At 53.4% G+C, this 12704-nt stretch overlaps 1 protein-coding gene across 7 annotated transcripts in view; it reads left to right on the top strand.

The window, feature by feature from the left end:
* The first annotated feature begins 2755 nt into the window (after positions 1-2755).
* Ptprf (protein tyrosine phosphatase receptor type F) overlaps positions 2756-12704 on the top strand; it is a 75191-nt gene continuing 65242 nt past the window's right edge. For 6 of the 7 annotated variants that reach the window (XM_055618497.1, XM_055618495.1, XM_055618493.1 and 3 more), the window contains exons 1-2: positions 2756-2835; positions 9264-9399. In XM_055618497.1, the coding sequence (XP_055474472.1) occupies positions 9309-9399 (91 nt within the window). In that variant the 5' untranslated portion in view covers positions 2756-2835; positions 9264-9308. Of the gene's footprint in view, positions 2836-4593; positions 4776-9263; positions 9400-12704 lie in introns of all 7 variants that reach the window. The other variant, XM_055618492.1, reaches the window with a different exon arrangement.

Genomic DNA, 12704 nt, shown 5'->3' with positions numbered 1-12704 from the left:
CAGGCGGGGGCTCTCGTCCCCCAGCCCACTGGTGGGACTGTTTGTTGCTTCAGTGTATTTGACCTTCAGGGCGCAGGCAGGTGTGAGAGGGCTGGAGGTGGGGCCCTGGAAGAGAGGAGGTCCTGTGGAGGGGCAGCTTCTGTGGTTTAGAACCCCACTCTCGCCCACAAGAGTCTTTGTTCTGCTTTTCTCCAAGATCCAGATGCACCGTGGGTGCGCCGGGCCTCTGGGCCTGAGAATCCGGGTTTATTTCTTTGGCTGTGTTATTATCTGCTACTTCTGGGGACTGTTTGTGGTGCGGCCCCAGGGCTGCCTGGAGGTTGCTTCAGTCGGTGTCTGTGCTCTGGGTTTCTACTAGTTCCCGGTCCCACTGGTGGGCCGGGCTTCAGCCTGGCAGGTGACGCAGAGCCCTTCCAAGGCTGGCCAGGTTGGTGCAAGGGCCTTCTACGTGATCTTGGTCATGGCTGTTATCTAAGCATGGTGTGAGATCTTTCTGGGTGGTACCCAGTGTGATTCCTCACTGAAATCCTGTCCTGTTTAGGTCCTGGCTGAGCGGCTGGCCAGTCTACCTGCCAGGTATCAATGCCAGTTTGTTCTCTGGGTAGCCTGGCCATCCTGACTGTTCTAGGCTCTGTCCCCTTGTGGGCCTGGAGTGGTCCTACAGGCGACTTGGTGGTCTGTGTTGGGGCCCTTTGATCCTGGATTGGTGTGCTCCAGAGCTCTGTTTTGGGCTGTATTCTGTGTTCCTTGGGGTCTTGGCAACCTCAGGATCCTTGTGTGTTTCTGAGACCTGCTTTGTGGCCATTTTGAATGTCTGCCTCTCTTCGGCTCCGATTTTAGGTAGGGCCTGTCTCAGTCGTCAAAGCATGAGGCCCAGTGCTTGTTGCTGGCATGGCCTTGGGTGTGACGCCGTGCCTGGGTCCTGAGCAACGGTGGCGCTAACAGCCCCACGGCAAGCATTGTGAGACTGGGCGGGCATCTCCACACAAACGGGATTTTGAGTGTGTAACTCCGAAGCCGGTTCCTCTGGCCAGACCCGCTTGGCAGCTTGCTGCAGGAGCAGTGGCTACTGGGAATGTTGAGGAGAAATGTGGTGGACTGGGGTAGAAGCCCTTAACAGCATCTTGGGGCCCAGAGCCTTTGGCTCTGGTCTGGCAGGGGCGGGCAGGTCTGTGGAGGTTGTGTTGGTTCCTGGTCCAGAGACCTTGGTTGGGGCTCTTCACCTAAGAAGACTCCCTAACTTTCCAAAGGTGACCAGTGTAAGGTAAGGACAAAGGCTGGACGGATGGCTCAGCAGTTAAGAGCACGGGGTCCCCATGCTTACAGATGCCTGCTGTGGGTTTGGTTCCTAGCACCCACATGGCAGCTCACAACCATCCATCACTCCAGTTCCGGGAGATCCGATGCCCTCTTCTGAACTTGAGCATCATATGTGCACACAGCTGGTAGGAACATGTGCATACATGCAGGCAAGCACTCATACACATCAAATAAATCTTAACGGAAAAACAAGAAGTTAAAGTGAGGACAGTTCCCATGTGTGGAGATTGGTCTGTGGTTGGTGATGAACATCAGTCCTGGGTCAGTGAAGATGTTCCCAGCCTCATCCCCTCCCTCCCCTCACCACAGTTTCCTGTTCAGAGAAGAGCCAGGTGTCAGGACTGCCGCATGAACACTGCTCTGAGTTTGGGGTGAGGCCCAGAAGGAGCCCCAAATAGAATGTTGCATGCTTCAAGTGGACACCAGCAGAGTAGCTGGGCTAGTGATGAGGTGATGTGGGCGTGACTAGGCCCTGGCCCCACCCAGGACCACGCACAGGCTAGTGAGCGCTCAGGAAAGTGAGGTTTAGAAGGAGGGGCAGGGCTCTGACGCTCCGTGCCAGGGGAGGAGGCCGCCAGGGGCACACCTTCATTTTAAAAATTATAGAGAAGCAGAAAGTCAAAAATAAATATTGCTCCTGAAGCTTCTTTGAAGCCTGGTGTATGTGCTGGGGCGTGTCCCCTTGGCTGGGCTGTTTCCTGTGAACTCCTGTTCTCACCGTGTGTTGACTGAGTACCTACTATGTGCTGGGTTCCTGCTGAGTGCTGGGGATGGTGAGTTGAGCCCAGCAGGCGTGCCCCACGTGTTTACTGAGCTTATTTTAGCAATGCAGAGTCATGTATGTAAATAAATACATTTGTGGTCACTGCTTTGAGGCAAAGTCCAGGCATGTAGTTGCCTGTGTCATGGAAGGCTTCCCTGAGAAGTGCTGTGGGCTCTGGAGTATGAGTGATAACTGGTCAGAAGCACATAGTTAGCTCATTCTAGGCGGTGACACCAGCATGGGCAAGGCTGGGAAACAGGAGAGGGTAGGGCACACTTCAAGAGAACGCTCCTGTGGCTGGCTAGTGAGAGGAGAACCTGGCCGGTGGGGCTCCAGAGGTAGGGTGGGTGAGTGCTCCACTGCGGGGTCCCCGTGGGGTTCAGACCCAGATTCTATGGCCGTGGTTGGAGACTTGGCTTGTGTTGCCCATGGCCAACACAGGGAATTAGGTGGGTGGGCAGGCACATAGTAGGTGCTTCAAGACCATCAAACAAATGCAGTGCAGTGACTAGATGGTTGTTTTTACTAAATGGGGGTTGCCCTACACCGACAGATCTGTGACCCTCTCTTCTTTTCCCTGCATAAATAGCGAGTTTTGAAAGTCTGTCTGTGTCGATTTATGTTCTGCTTTGATGAAATTCTTGATGTTTTTCTCTTTTTCTCTCTGTCCAGGAAGGAGCGGAGGCCCTGGTGCCCTGCCCTCAGTGCTGAGTGCCCAGCAAGAGTGACTAGTATACGCAAGCAGAGACCCGGTGAGTGTGCCCCAGTGTGTGGCCAGGTGCAGGGAGTGGAGGGGGGCTGTGGGCCAGGCTGAATGGCTTGGGTTTTGATGTGAGATCCAAATAAAGTTGTGGAGGAGACATCCAGTGTGTGTATGGCTGAGAGATGGTAGAGGCCTGGGCAGGGAGAGCAGGAGCATGAGAAAGCGAAGGGATTTGAGTGTTCTTTGGGCAGGTGGAGAATACGGGCCACGGTGAAGGATGGAGTAGGGGACATGAGGGAGGGGAGGCATCCGGCTAGCATGGAGGACGGCTGTGGGTGGGGAGTGACGGACCCCTCATCAGCTGCTGCAGGTGTGAGGTAGGCTTCTGGGTGACACCAGGGTCTGACTGCTTCTCCATTTACCATGTGTCTGTAGGGACAAAAGACTGCCTGTCAACTGAAGAACAGGGTACTCAGGGCGGTGGGCTGGAGTTGTAGGGAACAAGGTCGGAGAGTTAGAGTCTACGTTGTGGGCTTAGATGTGAGGCCGAAGGTTCCCAAGCAGTGTCCACACGTTCCTCTAGTTGTGGCTTCATTCTCTGAGCACTGGCTTGTGCCTCCTCTCTGCAGACCGAGCACACATGAGGGACATGATTAGATTTGCGTTTTAAAGGGGTAATTTTTTTTTTTTATCTTAAATGTAGTGTTTATCTACGTGTATGTGTATACACCATATGTGTGCCTGGCACTCAGTGGAGGCGGAAGAGAGGGTTAGATCCATTATGGGTTGTTGTGAGCCCCCATGTGGGTATTGGGAACTGACCCTGGGCCCCCAGCCAGAGCATTAAGCACCCTTAACTGCTGAGCCATCTCTCCAGCCCCTGGGGTTTGAGTTTTTGTGGCTTGTGCACAGGATGGATTGGAAGGGAGTGACCGAAGGCAGGCCTTCCACTGAGAGGATGGGAGATAGTTGGGATGGAGTTGGATGTTTGGGATGAGGAAAGGATCTTCAGAGATTTGGCAGGCTGGGTGACAGGGTGTCCCTGAGCTTGGTGGGCCTTTGTAAGCAAGACCCATGCCTCTTGGCCATCACCCTGTTCACTGGACAGCTCTAGATAGATGGTTTAACAAAGGAGGCCATGACAGAGACTGCTCTGGAGCCGTGAGGCGGCTCAGCGGCTAAATGTGCTCTCTGCCTGGCAGCCCAAGTTCGATTCCCAAATGGTTCTGGCTTAGATGGAGGGGGATATGGGGGTGCTGTGAGTTTTCACACTTGGTAAGATGGGCCGTGGGATTTTACAGAAGGGCAGAAGGGAGGATCGGGCTGAAGGGTCAGGTGGGGAGAGTGGCCATAAGGGTGCTATGTGCCCTTCTGTCCTCAGGTGAGGGGCATGTGCAATCTGGCTGCCGTCTTCCCAGAGGAGGCTCTGGAAGAGGGGTCCTTCGTCTATCTGGGGGTGCTACTTGTTAGTGGCTTGTCTGGAGGGGGAGGTGGGGTTGTGGGCCCCCCCACTTCTGGAGGCTGAGTTTATTTAGGGGTAGAGAGCCACTTTGAGATTCTAAAGACATCAGGCACGTTGGGACTGCCTTTAGTTGAAAGTGAGAGTGATTCTCAGGGCGACTGAGTTCTAGGGCCGGGGCTGTAGGCTGACTAGCTTGCCATCTGTCCTGGTTTCACAGTCGTGGTACTATAAGCTTTCTAGACAAGGTGACCCTTTTTTGTGGAGCTGGCCTGATACTGTAAGATGTCTCATAGTGTCCCGGGTTTCTTCCCATTAGCTGCTAGTAACACCCACCTCCATCCCCAGTCCTAGATGTCTGCAAGCATTACCTCATGGCCTGTGGCAGGCCAGAGCAACCCTGGGCTGAGAGCCACTGGTTTGTATCTCCTGTTGTGATTTCACTAAACTCTACAACCTGGAAGCCTCGGGAGAGTCACATTGGGGAAGATTTACGTTGATGGATCACCTGAACCCAGTTCTGAAGCGGAGTGAGTGGCCGGGGCAGGAGAAGGGCATCTTTTGCAACAGAGACAGGATGGGTACAGAGGCCTCAAGGCAGCGAAGTTGGTGAACATTAATCCAAGAGATTCCACTGCACTTCCCCCAAGAAAAAGGCTTACGGGTTGTAGCTGTCAAAGGAACTCACGTTGTCCCTTTTTGGTTTTTGTTTGTTTTGTAACTAGGCCCCTGTTAGGTTCTTGGCTGCCACTCACAGATATTTGACACCCCTAGATCCCCCTTTGATTCCCCCAAAGAGTCAGAAGTGTGGACTACAAAAGGGGCCTCCGTAATTAGAGGATCCCCAATACTAGAGCGGGAGGGAACGTTGTTCCTGGCTGGAGGAGCGGAAGACAGTCTCGGGCACTTTCCTGCCAGCCACCTTCTCCAGGTGAGGGTCGAGGCTAAGGCATGATTTATTCCCGCCCTAATCCAGTGGTTGGTTTGGAGAGAGTTGGAAACATGTTGGCTTTCCTTCCCAAGTGTGACAAGGCCTGTTTCCGCCTTCGAGGCCGCTGCTGCAGTACCACTCGGTGAACTGTCCAGGACATGACAAAAGGGTTGGGTTAGCTGCTGCCACAGGTTAGAAGATGCACAGCTCTCTGCTTGCTCTGCCCAGCATGCATCTTGGTGCTTAAGCCCTGGCCCCTCCATGGCAGAGCACACTGTGGAACCCTGAATGCCCCTTCTGTGAATGTCCGTGTTTGGTGTCTAGCCTCCTGGGAGCCAGGGTCCTGGCCTGGAGAGGAGTGCTGGGGGAGGCCAGAGGAACAGGTGGTATTTGGAGACTAATTAATATTTGTGAATAATAACTCGTGCCCACGGGAAACAAATCAATCTGTGTTTGCATATTCATGAGGGGGCCTTGAGAATGATCCCAGCTGTTTTCCATCCCGGAATCCCTCGGTTCTGGCGTCACATGGTCCCTGGGGGCCCTCTTTGGCCCTGGCAGGATGGTTAGGGTGGACCTCATGGAAGTGACAGGCATTTTCCATGATACACATACATGAGTCCTGTGGCTTGATATGGTGCCTGCTGATCCCTTTTTCCTCAGAGCAGTAATTCCCAGGCTCTTCGGTTTCACACACAGTTCAGTTTCCAAAAGTGCTTAGGGCCAGACAGGGGCTTAGCAGTTGTGTTTGTTTGTTTGTTTGTTTGTTTGCCAAGTAAGGACATTATTTAAAAAAAAAAACAACTGCTATCTGCTGTCCCGATCACTTCATACAAGAAAGGACATTTTAGTACCAAGGACAAAATTTGAGAATAAAGGACATTTCTTTCCAAGAAAGGGCAGTTGGCAGCTGTACAGTGGTGTGGCAAAGAAAAAAAGATATATCAAAGCCATTCTCAATGTAGAAAAATTATACTCAATTATACCCTATAATATCACATGCCATGTAATTGTTTTCTTGCCCAAGTGTATCATTTTGGTAGAACTGATGGTCCACAGTGCAATCCACAGATGAGCTTGAGTGCCCAGTGTTTGGGCCTTGATTCTGTCTGACTCGTCCGAGGCTCAAACTCACCCATCCATGTTGGTGGGGTGGCTGTCTGTTCTGAGCACTGCTGTGTCTGTGTCGGGTGGGTACACAGGTTTATGGCAGCTCAGCAAGGCAGACTTGTTCTGCAGGGGACCCGGAGACCAGCATGCGAGCAGGACCAACATCTAGACTCAAGGCAGGGCCTGGGACTCAGGGTGGCTCACCTCTCCTGAGGAGGGAGGAGGTCCTGGAGCCGCTCCCTCACAGCCTGAACTGCCTGACACCAGGGCCAGGCTCTGTGCCCAGAGTCCAGGGGTGGGAGCCACTTGCTCACGCCAGGAGCTGCTGACAGGGAGAGGCCCTGGCTTGGAAGACCATATGGGTGCCAGAGCTGTTCCCTGAGATTGTGCCTGTGTTATGTCTGTCCCTGGGGGCTCCTGGGAGCTCTGGCTGTCTGTGTCCCTGTATCCAGGGACCACTGGGAACAGCTCTCTTGGGGGTTAATGTCTAGATTTTCAACCTAAGAAAAAGCTTTAAATATGTCCTGTGTGTGAGACTTTGCCTGCATGTGTGTCTGAGTACCATGTGCGAGTCTGGTGCTCACAGAGGCCAGGGGAAGGTGTTGCGTCTTCTGGAACTGGAGTTAGACAGTTGTGAGCTGCCGTTTGAGCGCTGGGAATCAAATGCAGGTCCAGAGGACTTAACTCGGAGCTATCTCTCTGGCCCCTTGTGCCTTCTTCCTATGCTGTGGTTATGAACAAAGTGTTCTGAACACTACCTGACATACCCAGGGGATCTTGAGTCCCCAAGTAAGAGCCACTGGCCTTTGCTACACTGGGGATTGGGCTCAGATAACACTTGTTATCTGAGAATTTCACTTAGGTGTTGTGGGAGTGAGACACCGTGATGGCCTTATTGAATGGTGTCTGTGGCACCTCTGTGGCAGTGTACTGGGACACCTCTGATGTCCTCATCAGGCAGCTTTACCCAGCTCCCCGTACCCTCTGTGTGCACATGCATGGTGTCTGGACCAGACGCTGTTTCCGTGATGCTGCACCTGCTGTGGTTGCTATACCAAGGCCGCTACAGGGGGAGAAACCTCGGTAATTGTGCTGGGGAGCTCTGTCCCGTGATGACTGTGCTGTGCATTTTGCACCTCGTAACTTCCATTCTGTTTCATCCCTTTCTGTCTAAACCAGGGAGATGTGGCCCCATGATATTTGTGCTGAGGATTATGTCCATATGGTGTCTGCACTGGGAGGTTGGGGGTGGGGAGAACGTGCCTGGAATGCTTGAGCATGGACGTTAAACTCTCGGACTTAATGTGATGTCTCACCCATGAGACCTGCTTGACCTGTGCTGTGACTCGCCTCTGAGTTGTACCCTGGGTATCTGTACTAACATATAGAGTCCTACCATGGTCCCATGGTAACTGGCCAGGCAGTTCAGCACCTGACCTCTTGATGGCTGCACTAAGATAACCACGGTGCTGTGACGAACAAGCCCGGATAGGACCTGAACTCCCGTCCTTACGTGGCAGTGTATGTCCTCGCTGTACTGAACCGCCTCAGCTCTGCGATCACTCAGTGGAACCTTCAGCCTGGAATAAGTAGTGCTAGACAGACACCACACCGTGTCCTTTTAGCTTTGTGGCCTCTGCTGCCTACTCCTTACTTCCAGTTTGGGTAAGCTTCCAGGACAGGGACCATCTCCCCTTCCCTCTGTCTCTTGCCCCTGCCTCACTTCACAGTCCCACCTGCTGTATCTACCTTTGTTCACCTGCTGCTCATTCACTTGATGATCTTTGACTGTCCTAAGTCCAGATAAGGGTTCAAGCTCCAGGAAGGAGCAGAACCATGTTGGAGCTCCGTCCCTTCTGTTCACCTGTCCTCTCACCTTGAAAATTCTCTTAGCACTGTGGGGTCCCATGGGCCCTCAGGTCATGCCCAGTGCCACTCCCCCATTACACCCTTGTTGTGTTTTCAGAGCATGGATGAAGCCTGGCCATGTGCCAGTGCCCTGTGGCAGTGAGAGAGGAATTGGTTGGCACTGCTACGTGTCACCTAAACCCCTAGGCGGGGAACATGGGGGGAAAAAAACCTTTAAAAACTCACCCCTGGGATTGAGCTGTCCCCAGTACATAGTGTGGCCACTGAAAGGCTTCAACAGGTGGTTGCAGAGTGGAAGAGGTGTGTGGACAGGAGGGTGAGCAAGGCCCTGAAGGCTTTAGCTAGCCCCAAGCACAGCCCTCCCACATCTGTTTTCGATACTTGGGACAAGGAAAGAGGAAGCATGGCTGGCTGTTGACTCTTAGGGGCTAGCATTCCATTTCCCAGCCTCCTTAGAGTTTGTCTGTGGGTTAGGAAGGTGCCATGGGAATTGGGTAGGTTGAGGGTGGCCAGGTGGGGCAACTGTAACTTGCAGAAAGCAGTCCTGGCGAGCCCTGATGGGTTGTGGCTTTGGCTGTGAGTCTCTGACAAGGTGGAACCAACTGATGCTAAGTCTGTATTCTGGGGCCCCTCTGCTGAGCATGTTGGGGTTGGCCCCTTGCTTCCTGAGGAAGAGCAACAGGATGCCCCAGGGACTGGGATGTCCTTGGACTGTGTGAATCTGCTCACTATTTCTGTCTCTGTCTTGTTTTTGTTTGGTCTTTGTCGCAAGACACATGTTGTCTTTCACTCCCTGTCCCCATCCCCTTAATGATGTGAGTTGGAAACTCAAAATCTGGAATGGACCATGCCTGCGCTAGTTTTTTAACTAGCTCTCTTCCCATTCCTGGGGCTTAGAGAATGCCCTGAAGGCCTCTGCACTCTTTCTGTAGGATGGGTTGACCTTCAGTGGTGAGGGAGCTTGGGCAGCCATTACACAGCCGATTATGGGACTGCTGAAGTCAGCTCTGAGTGGGCAGTGAGGATGGGTAGGGGCCAGGAGGCAGCATGGGCAGGAGGAACACGAGTAGGCACTGGCTAATTGGCTCTGCCCTTCTCTCCGTTACAGGTGGATTGTCTTGGGCTGTGGCTGGCTGTGGAGCTAGAACGCTGGATGGCCCCCGAGCCAGCCCCAGGGAGAAGGATGGTGCCCCTTGTACCTGCACTTGTGATGCTTGGTTTGATGGCAGGCGCTCATGGCGACAGTAAGTCCGACTCCTCATCATGCAGATACAGGTTGAGAAGTGACACACCTTCTAGCAGGGCTCTAGAGTGCAACATAGGAGTAGGTCCTAGGGGAAAGAAAAACAGGAGGCCAGATGGACAACACTCTAGTCCTTCTGTCCTAGAGACCCCCACTTGGAAGCCCCCTTCTAAGGAGTACCTGCTCCTCCTACTTCCTCTGAACATCCTGTGGGGTACCAGGATATCTGCAGAGTAATGCAGGTCTAAGTGTGACTCTGATTCATGGAGTTGGGGAGCCATGTTTTGGATTTGTGCGATCTTTGTGTGCCGTGCGTAGGCATGTGCTTTGTCCTTATTGCCGATTCCTGTAGAAGAAGACCCTGTGTAGAGGCAAGCAGGGTGCCAGACATGTCCACCGGTCCAGGGAGGGCTTAGAAGCTGAATTACCTGTATCCTTCCCTTTTCCAAGGAACTTTCAAGGCAAAGCACCTCCTTCCCTGAGCCAGGCGTGCAATCCCTGGAAAATAGGGGAAGGACTGTGTGGCTTGGCTTGAAGAAGGAGAGAGGGGTTGGGGAATGAAAATGAGGTGTGTGTTTGTGTTGGGGAAGACGATTTGTCCCCTGCTCAAGTCCAACTCTGAACTTTGGTCTCTTCCCTGCTGCTGCTGCCCTTCCCCCTGCCTGGCACTATAAGACTGGCCATAGCCCGCCCCGTCACCATGGTTACCACTGCTTGGTTACTGGTGGGAGGCGGAGCACAGGACAGGCTTAGCCAATCTGCAGGCTGGGGGGAGGGGCAAGGTCGGAGCTGAGGTCCCTTGGGGGGAAGGGCCTATTCCCAGCCTGTCCTGAACCCAGAGGCAGTTCAGGGCCAACCCAGGGGTCAGGCCCCAGGACAGCACACCATAGGGATCCCTGTATCCCCTCTGGGTCTCTAGACAAGAGCCTTGTCCCACCAGAACGCTCTCTCTAAATGGCTCATTAATAATTCAGGAACCAGTCATGGAAGTGGGTGGCCCTGGAGCACCCCTCCCTTTGTCCTCAGAGGCTGGGCCCTAGCTGGGGGAGAATGGGAGGGAGTGGGCCTTCTTCTGGCGTGTCTAGCCAGAGTAGTGCAGGGCTGGGGGTGTCTAGAAGGGAAGTCAGGTGGAAAACTTTAGAAAGCGGGCTCCTCAGGCCTGGCTGGGGCTGTTGGGTGAGATGGTGGAGCTAGAGGGGAAGAGTGTAGCAGAGGGCACAGCAGGTGTGACTGACGATGACAAGAGCACTGGCCTGGGGTTGTCCGTGGCCCTCGGATAGTGAAGGGCTGTTGTCATTCTTCTCCATGATCCTCAGATAGTCTCCGGGCTCAAGATGGCAGGGGAGGATTGCCACTGAGCTTTGAGAAACAGTGAGACCTAGGAGAGTAACTGCCTTCTCTGTGCGGCCTCTGACCCAGCATGCTCCAGCCTGCGACCCTCAGCCGCCATCCTTATATCTACCTTCCATTTTCTCTCTGTGGCTGGTATTACCACCCGCCTGGTCGCCAAGTCAGAGACCTGGGCCTCCTCCCAGCTTCCTCACTCCCTTCTGTCCACCTCCAGGTTCTGTGGCCTCTACCTTTTGAGTGTCTTTGGAATGCATCCACTTTGCTCTCCCCTCTACCTTCTGCTTGGGTTAGAGCATGCATCAGCCTTCTGATGGTTTCTCTGCCTGCGGCCCCTTCCCTCCGAGGCCATTCTCTGCTGCACGGTGAGAAGCAGGTTGTGTCTTTCCTTTGCCCCACTGCCTGCAGGGTCAGCTTTAGCCGTCTTCCTCTCTGCTAACCTTACCCTTCACTGTTCCACTCCACCCAGAACCTCCCATGCTTTCTTCCCTCAGCTGCACATAGCTCTCTCTCTGAGCCTTCAATTCTTTTTCCACTCTTCCGCAGTCAGGCGTGGTGGCCTGTAAGCCTAGCATTTGAGAGGTTGGAGGCAGGAGGATTAGGAGTTCTAGATTATTTTGGCTACAGAGTAAGTTGAGGACAAGCCTCGGCTACATGACTCCCTGTATCCAAAAACAAACGTGTGTGTGTGTGTGTGTGTGTGTGTGTGTGTGTGTGTGTGTCCAGATCTGACTCAGCTGTCATTACTTCCTGTAGTAGTGTGGTTCATGCTCTGGTCCCCTGCATTCTTCATGGCTTGCTGTTATGGGCATTTTGTTCTAGGTCTATCTGCTGGGGCCAGCAGGGAACACTGGGAATTTAGACATTTCCAGCTCAGGGTTTGGAGAGGGTTGGTGAATAGGTAAAGGGGTGGGACAGGCCTGACCTTCATAGGAATCAGGAAGAGTGAGGTAGAACTGTTTTTAGGGCAGATTTCCAGGAATCTTTGTGCTGGCTCCTTAGTGATTTGATTACAGAGACCAAGCAGGCGTTAGACGGTGGGAACCATGTGAAGAAGCTGAGACCCTGCCTCTGCTAAGGGTGGACCCCTGCCCTGGTGCTGTGACTTGGCCACTGTCCCAGCCAAGAGCCATAGAGCAGAGGCATTAGCTAAGGACTGTGGTAAGCCAACCATGGGAGTTAAGGGTCTGTCCTCCCAGCCTGCCTTTAAATTACACTCACTTTTGAATCTTTCCCCATCGTGGCCAGGCCCGGACTGAACCTGCAGGACTTCTCACTAGGGGTAAGCAGCCAGACATGGACAGGGCTGCTGCAGAAGGCAGGGCGGGTGCCCCCAGAGAATTGACGACCAGAGCAGTGAAGCGCAGAGCGGACAAATGTGTTTCTATAGGCCTCTTAACGAGACAAATGAATGGGGGCCCTGGCCTCAGAGGGGAAGTGAAGAGAAGCAGGGTAGAGAAGCAGCTGCCAAGAGTTAGCCTGGAGGCCTAGTGTCGATGCCTAATCAGCGCCAGTGGAAACCTGGGTACAAAGACATGCTTGCTTCATGTATGCACGCTTCCAGAACCTCACTTGCCTGGTCTCCCCAACCCAGGGGTTTGTGCCTTCTTGGGAGAGAAAGTTTATAGATGTGGGCATGGAGGTGGTCTTGGTCCAGCCCTCGGGCAGAGTTTTCTGCTGATGTCACTTGTTAGGTGCTAGGATAGAAAGAATCCACTTAGACCCATCACAGGAGGGAACCCACCAAGCTGGGCACAAGTCTGTTCTGTGAGCTGACAGAACAGCGGGGGCAGGTTGGGACAGCACTGGCGCAGGCAGTAGCCTGAATATCTTGAGAGGCTTCCTGGAATAGAGGGCTCCTGAAGATGAGTGGGCATTTGCTAACAGAGTATTGCCTAATGAAAAAGTGAGACTGGCAGGGTAAAAAAAAGAAAGCTGTACCCCTGGGCTTCTGAGCTT

This window comes from Psammomys obesus, unplaced genomic scaffold (genome assembly GCF_907164565.1).
Source record: "Psammomys obesus unplaced genomic scaffold, mPsaObe1.curated_primary_1811, whole genome shotgun sequence".
Lineage (NCBI taxonomy): Eukaryota > Metazoa > Chordata > Mammalia > Rodentia > Muridae > Psammomys > Psammomys obesus.
Note: the sequence above shows the minus strand (reverse complement) of the source record. Positions and strands in the feature narration are given on the sequence as shown.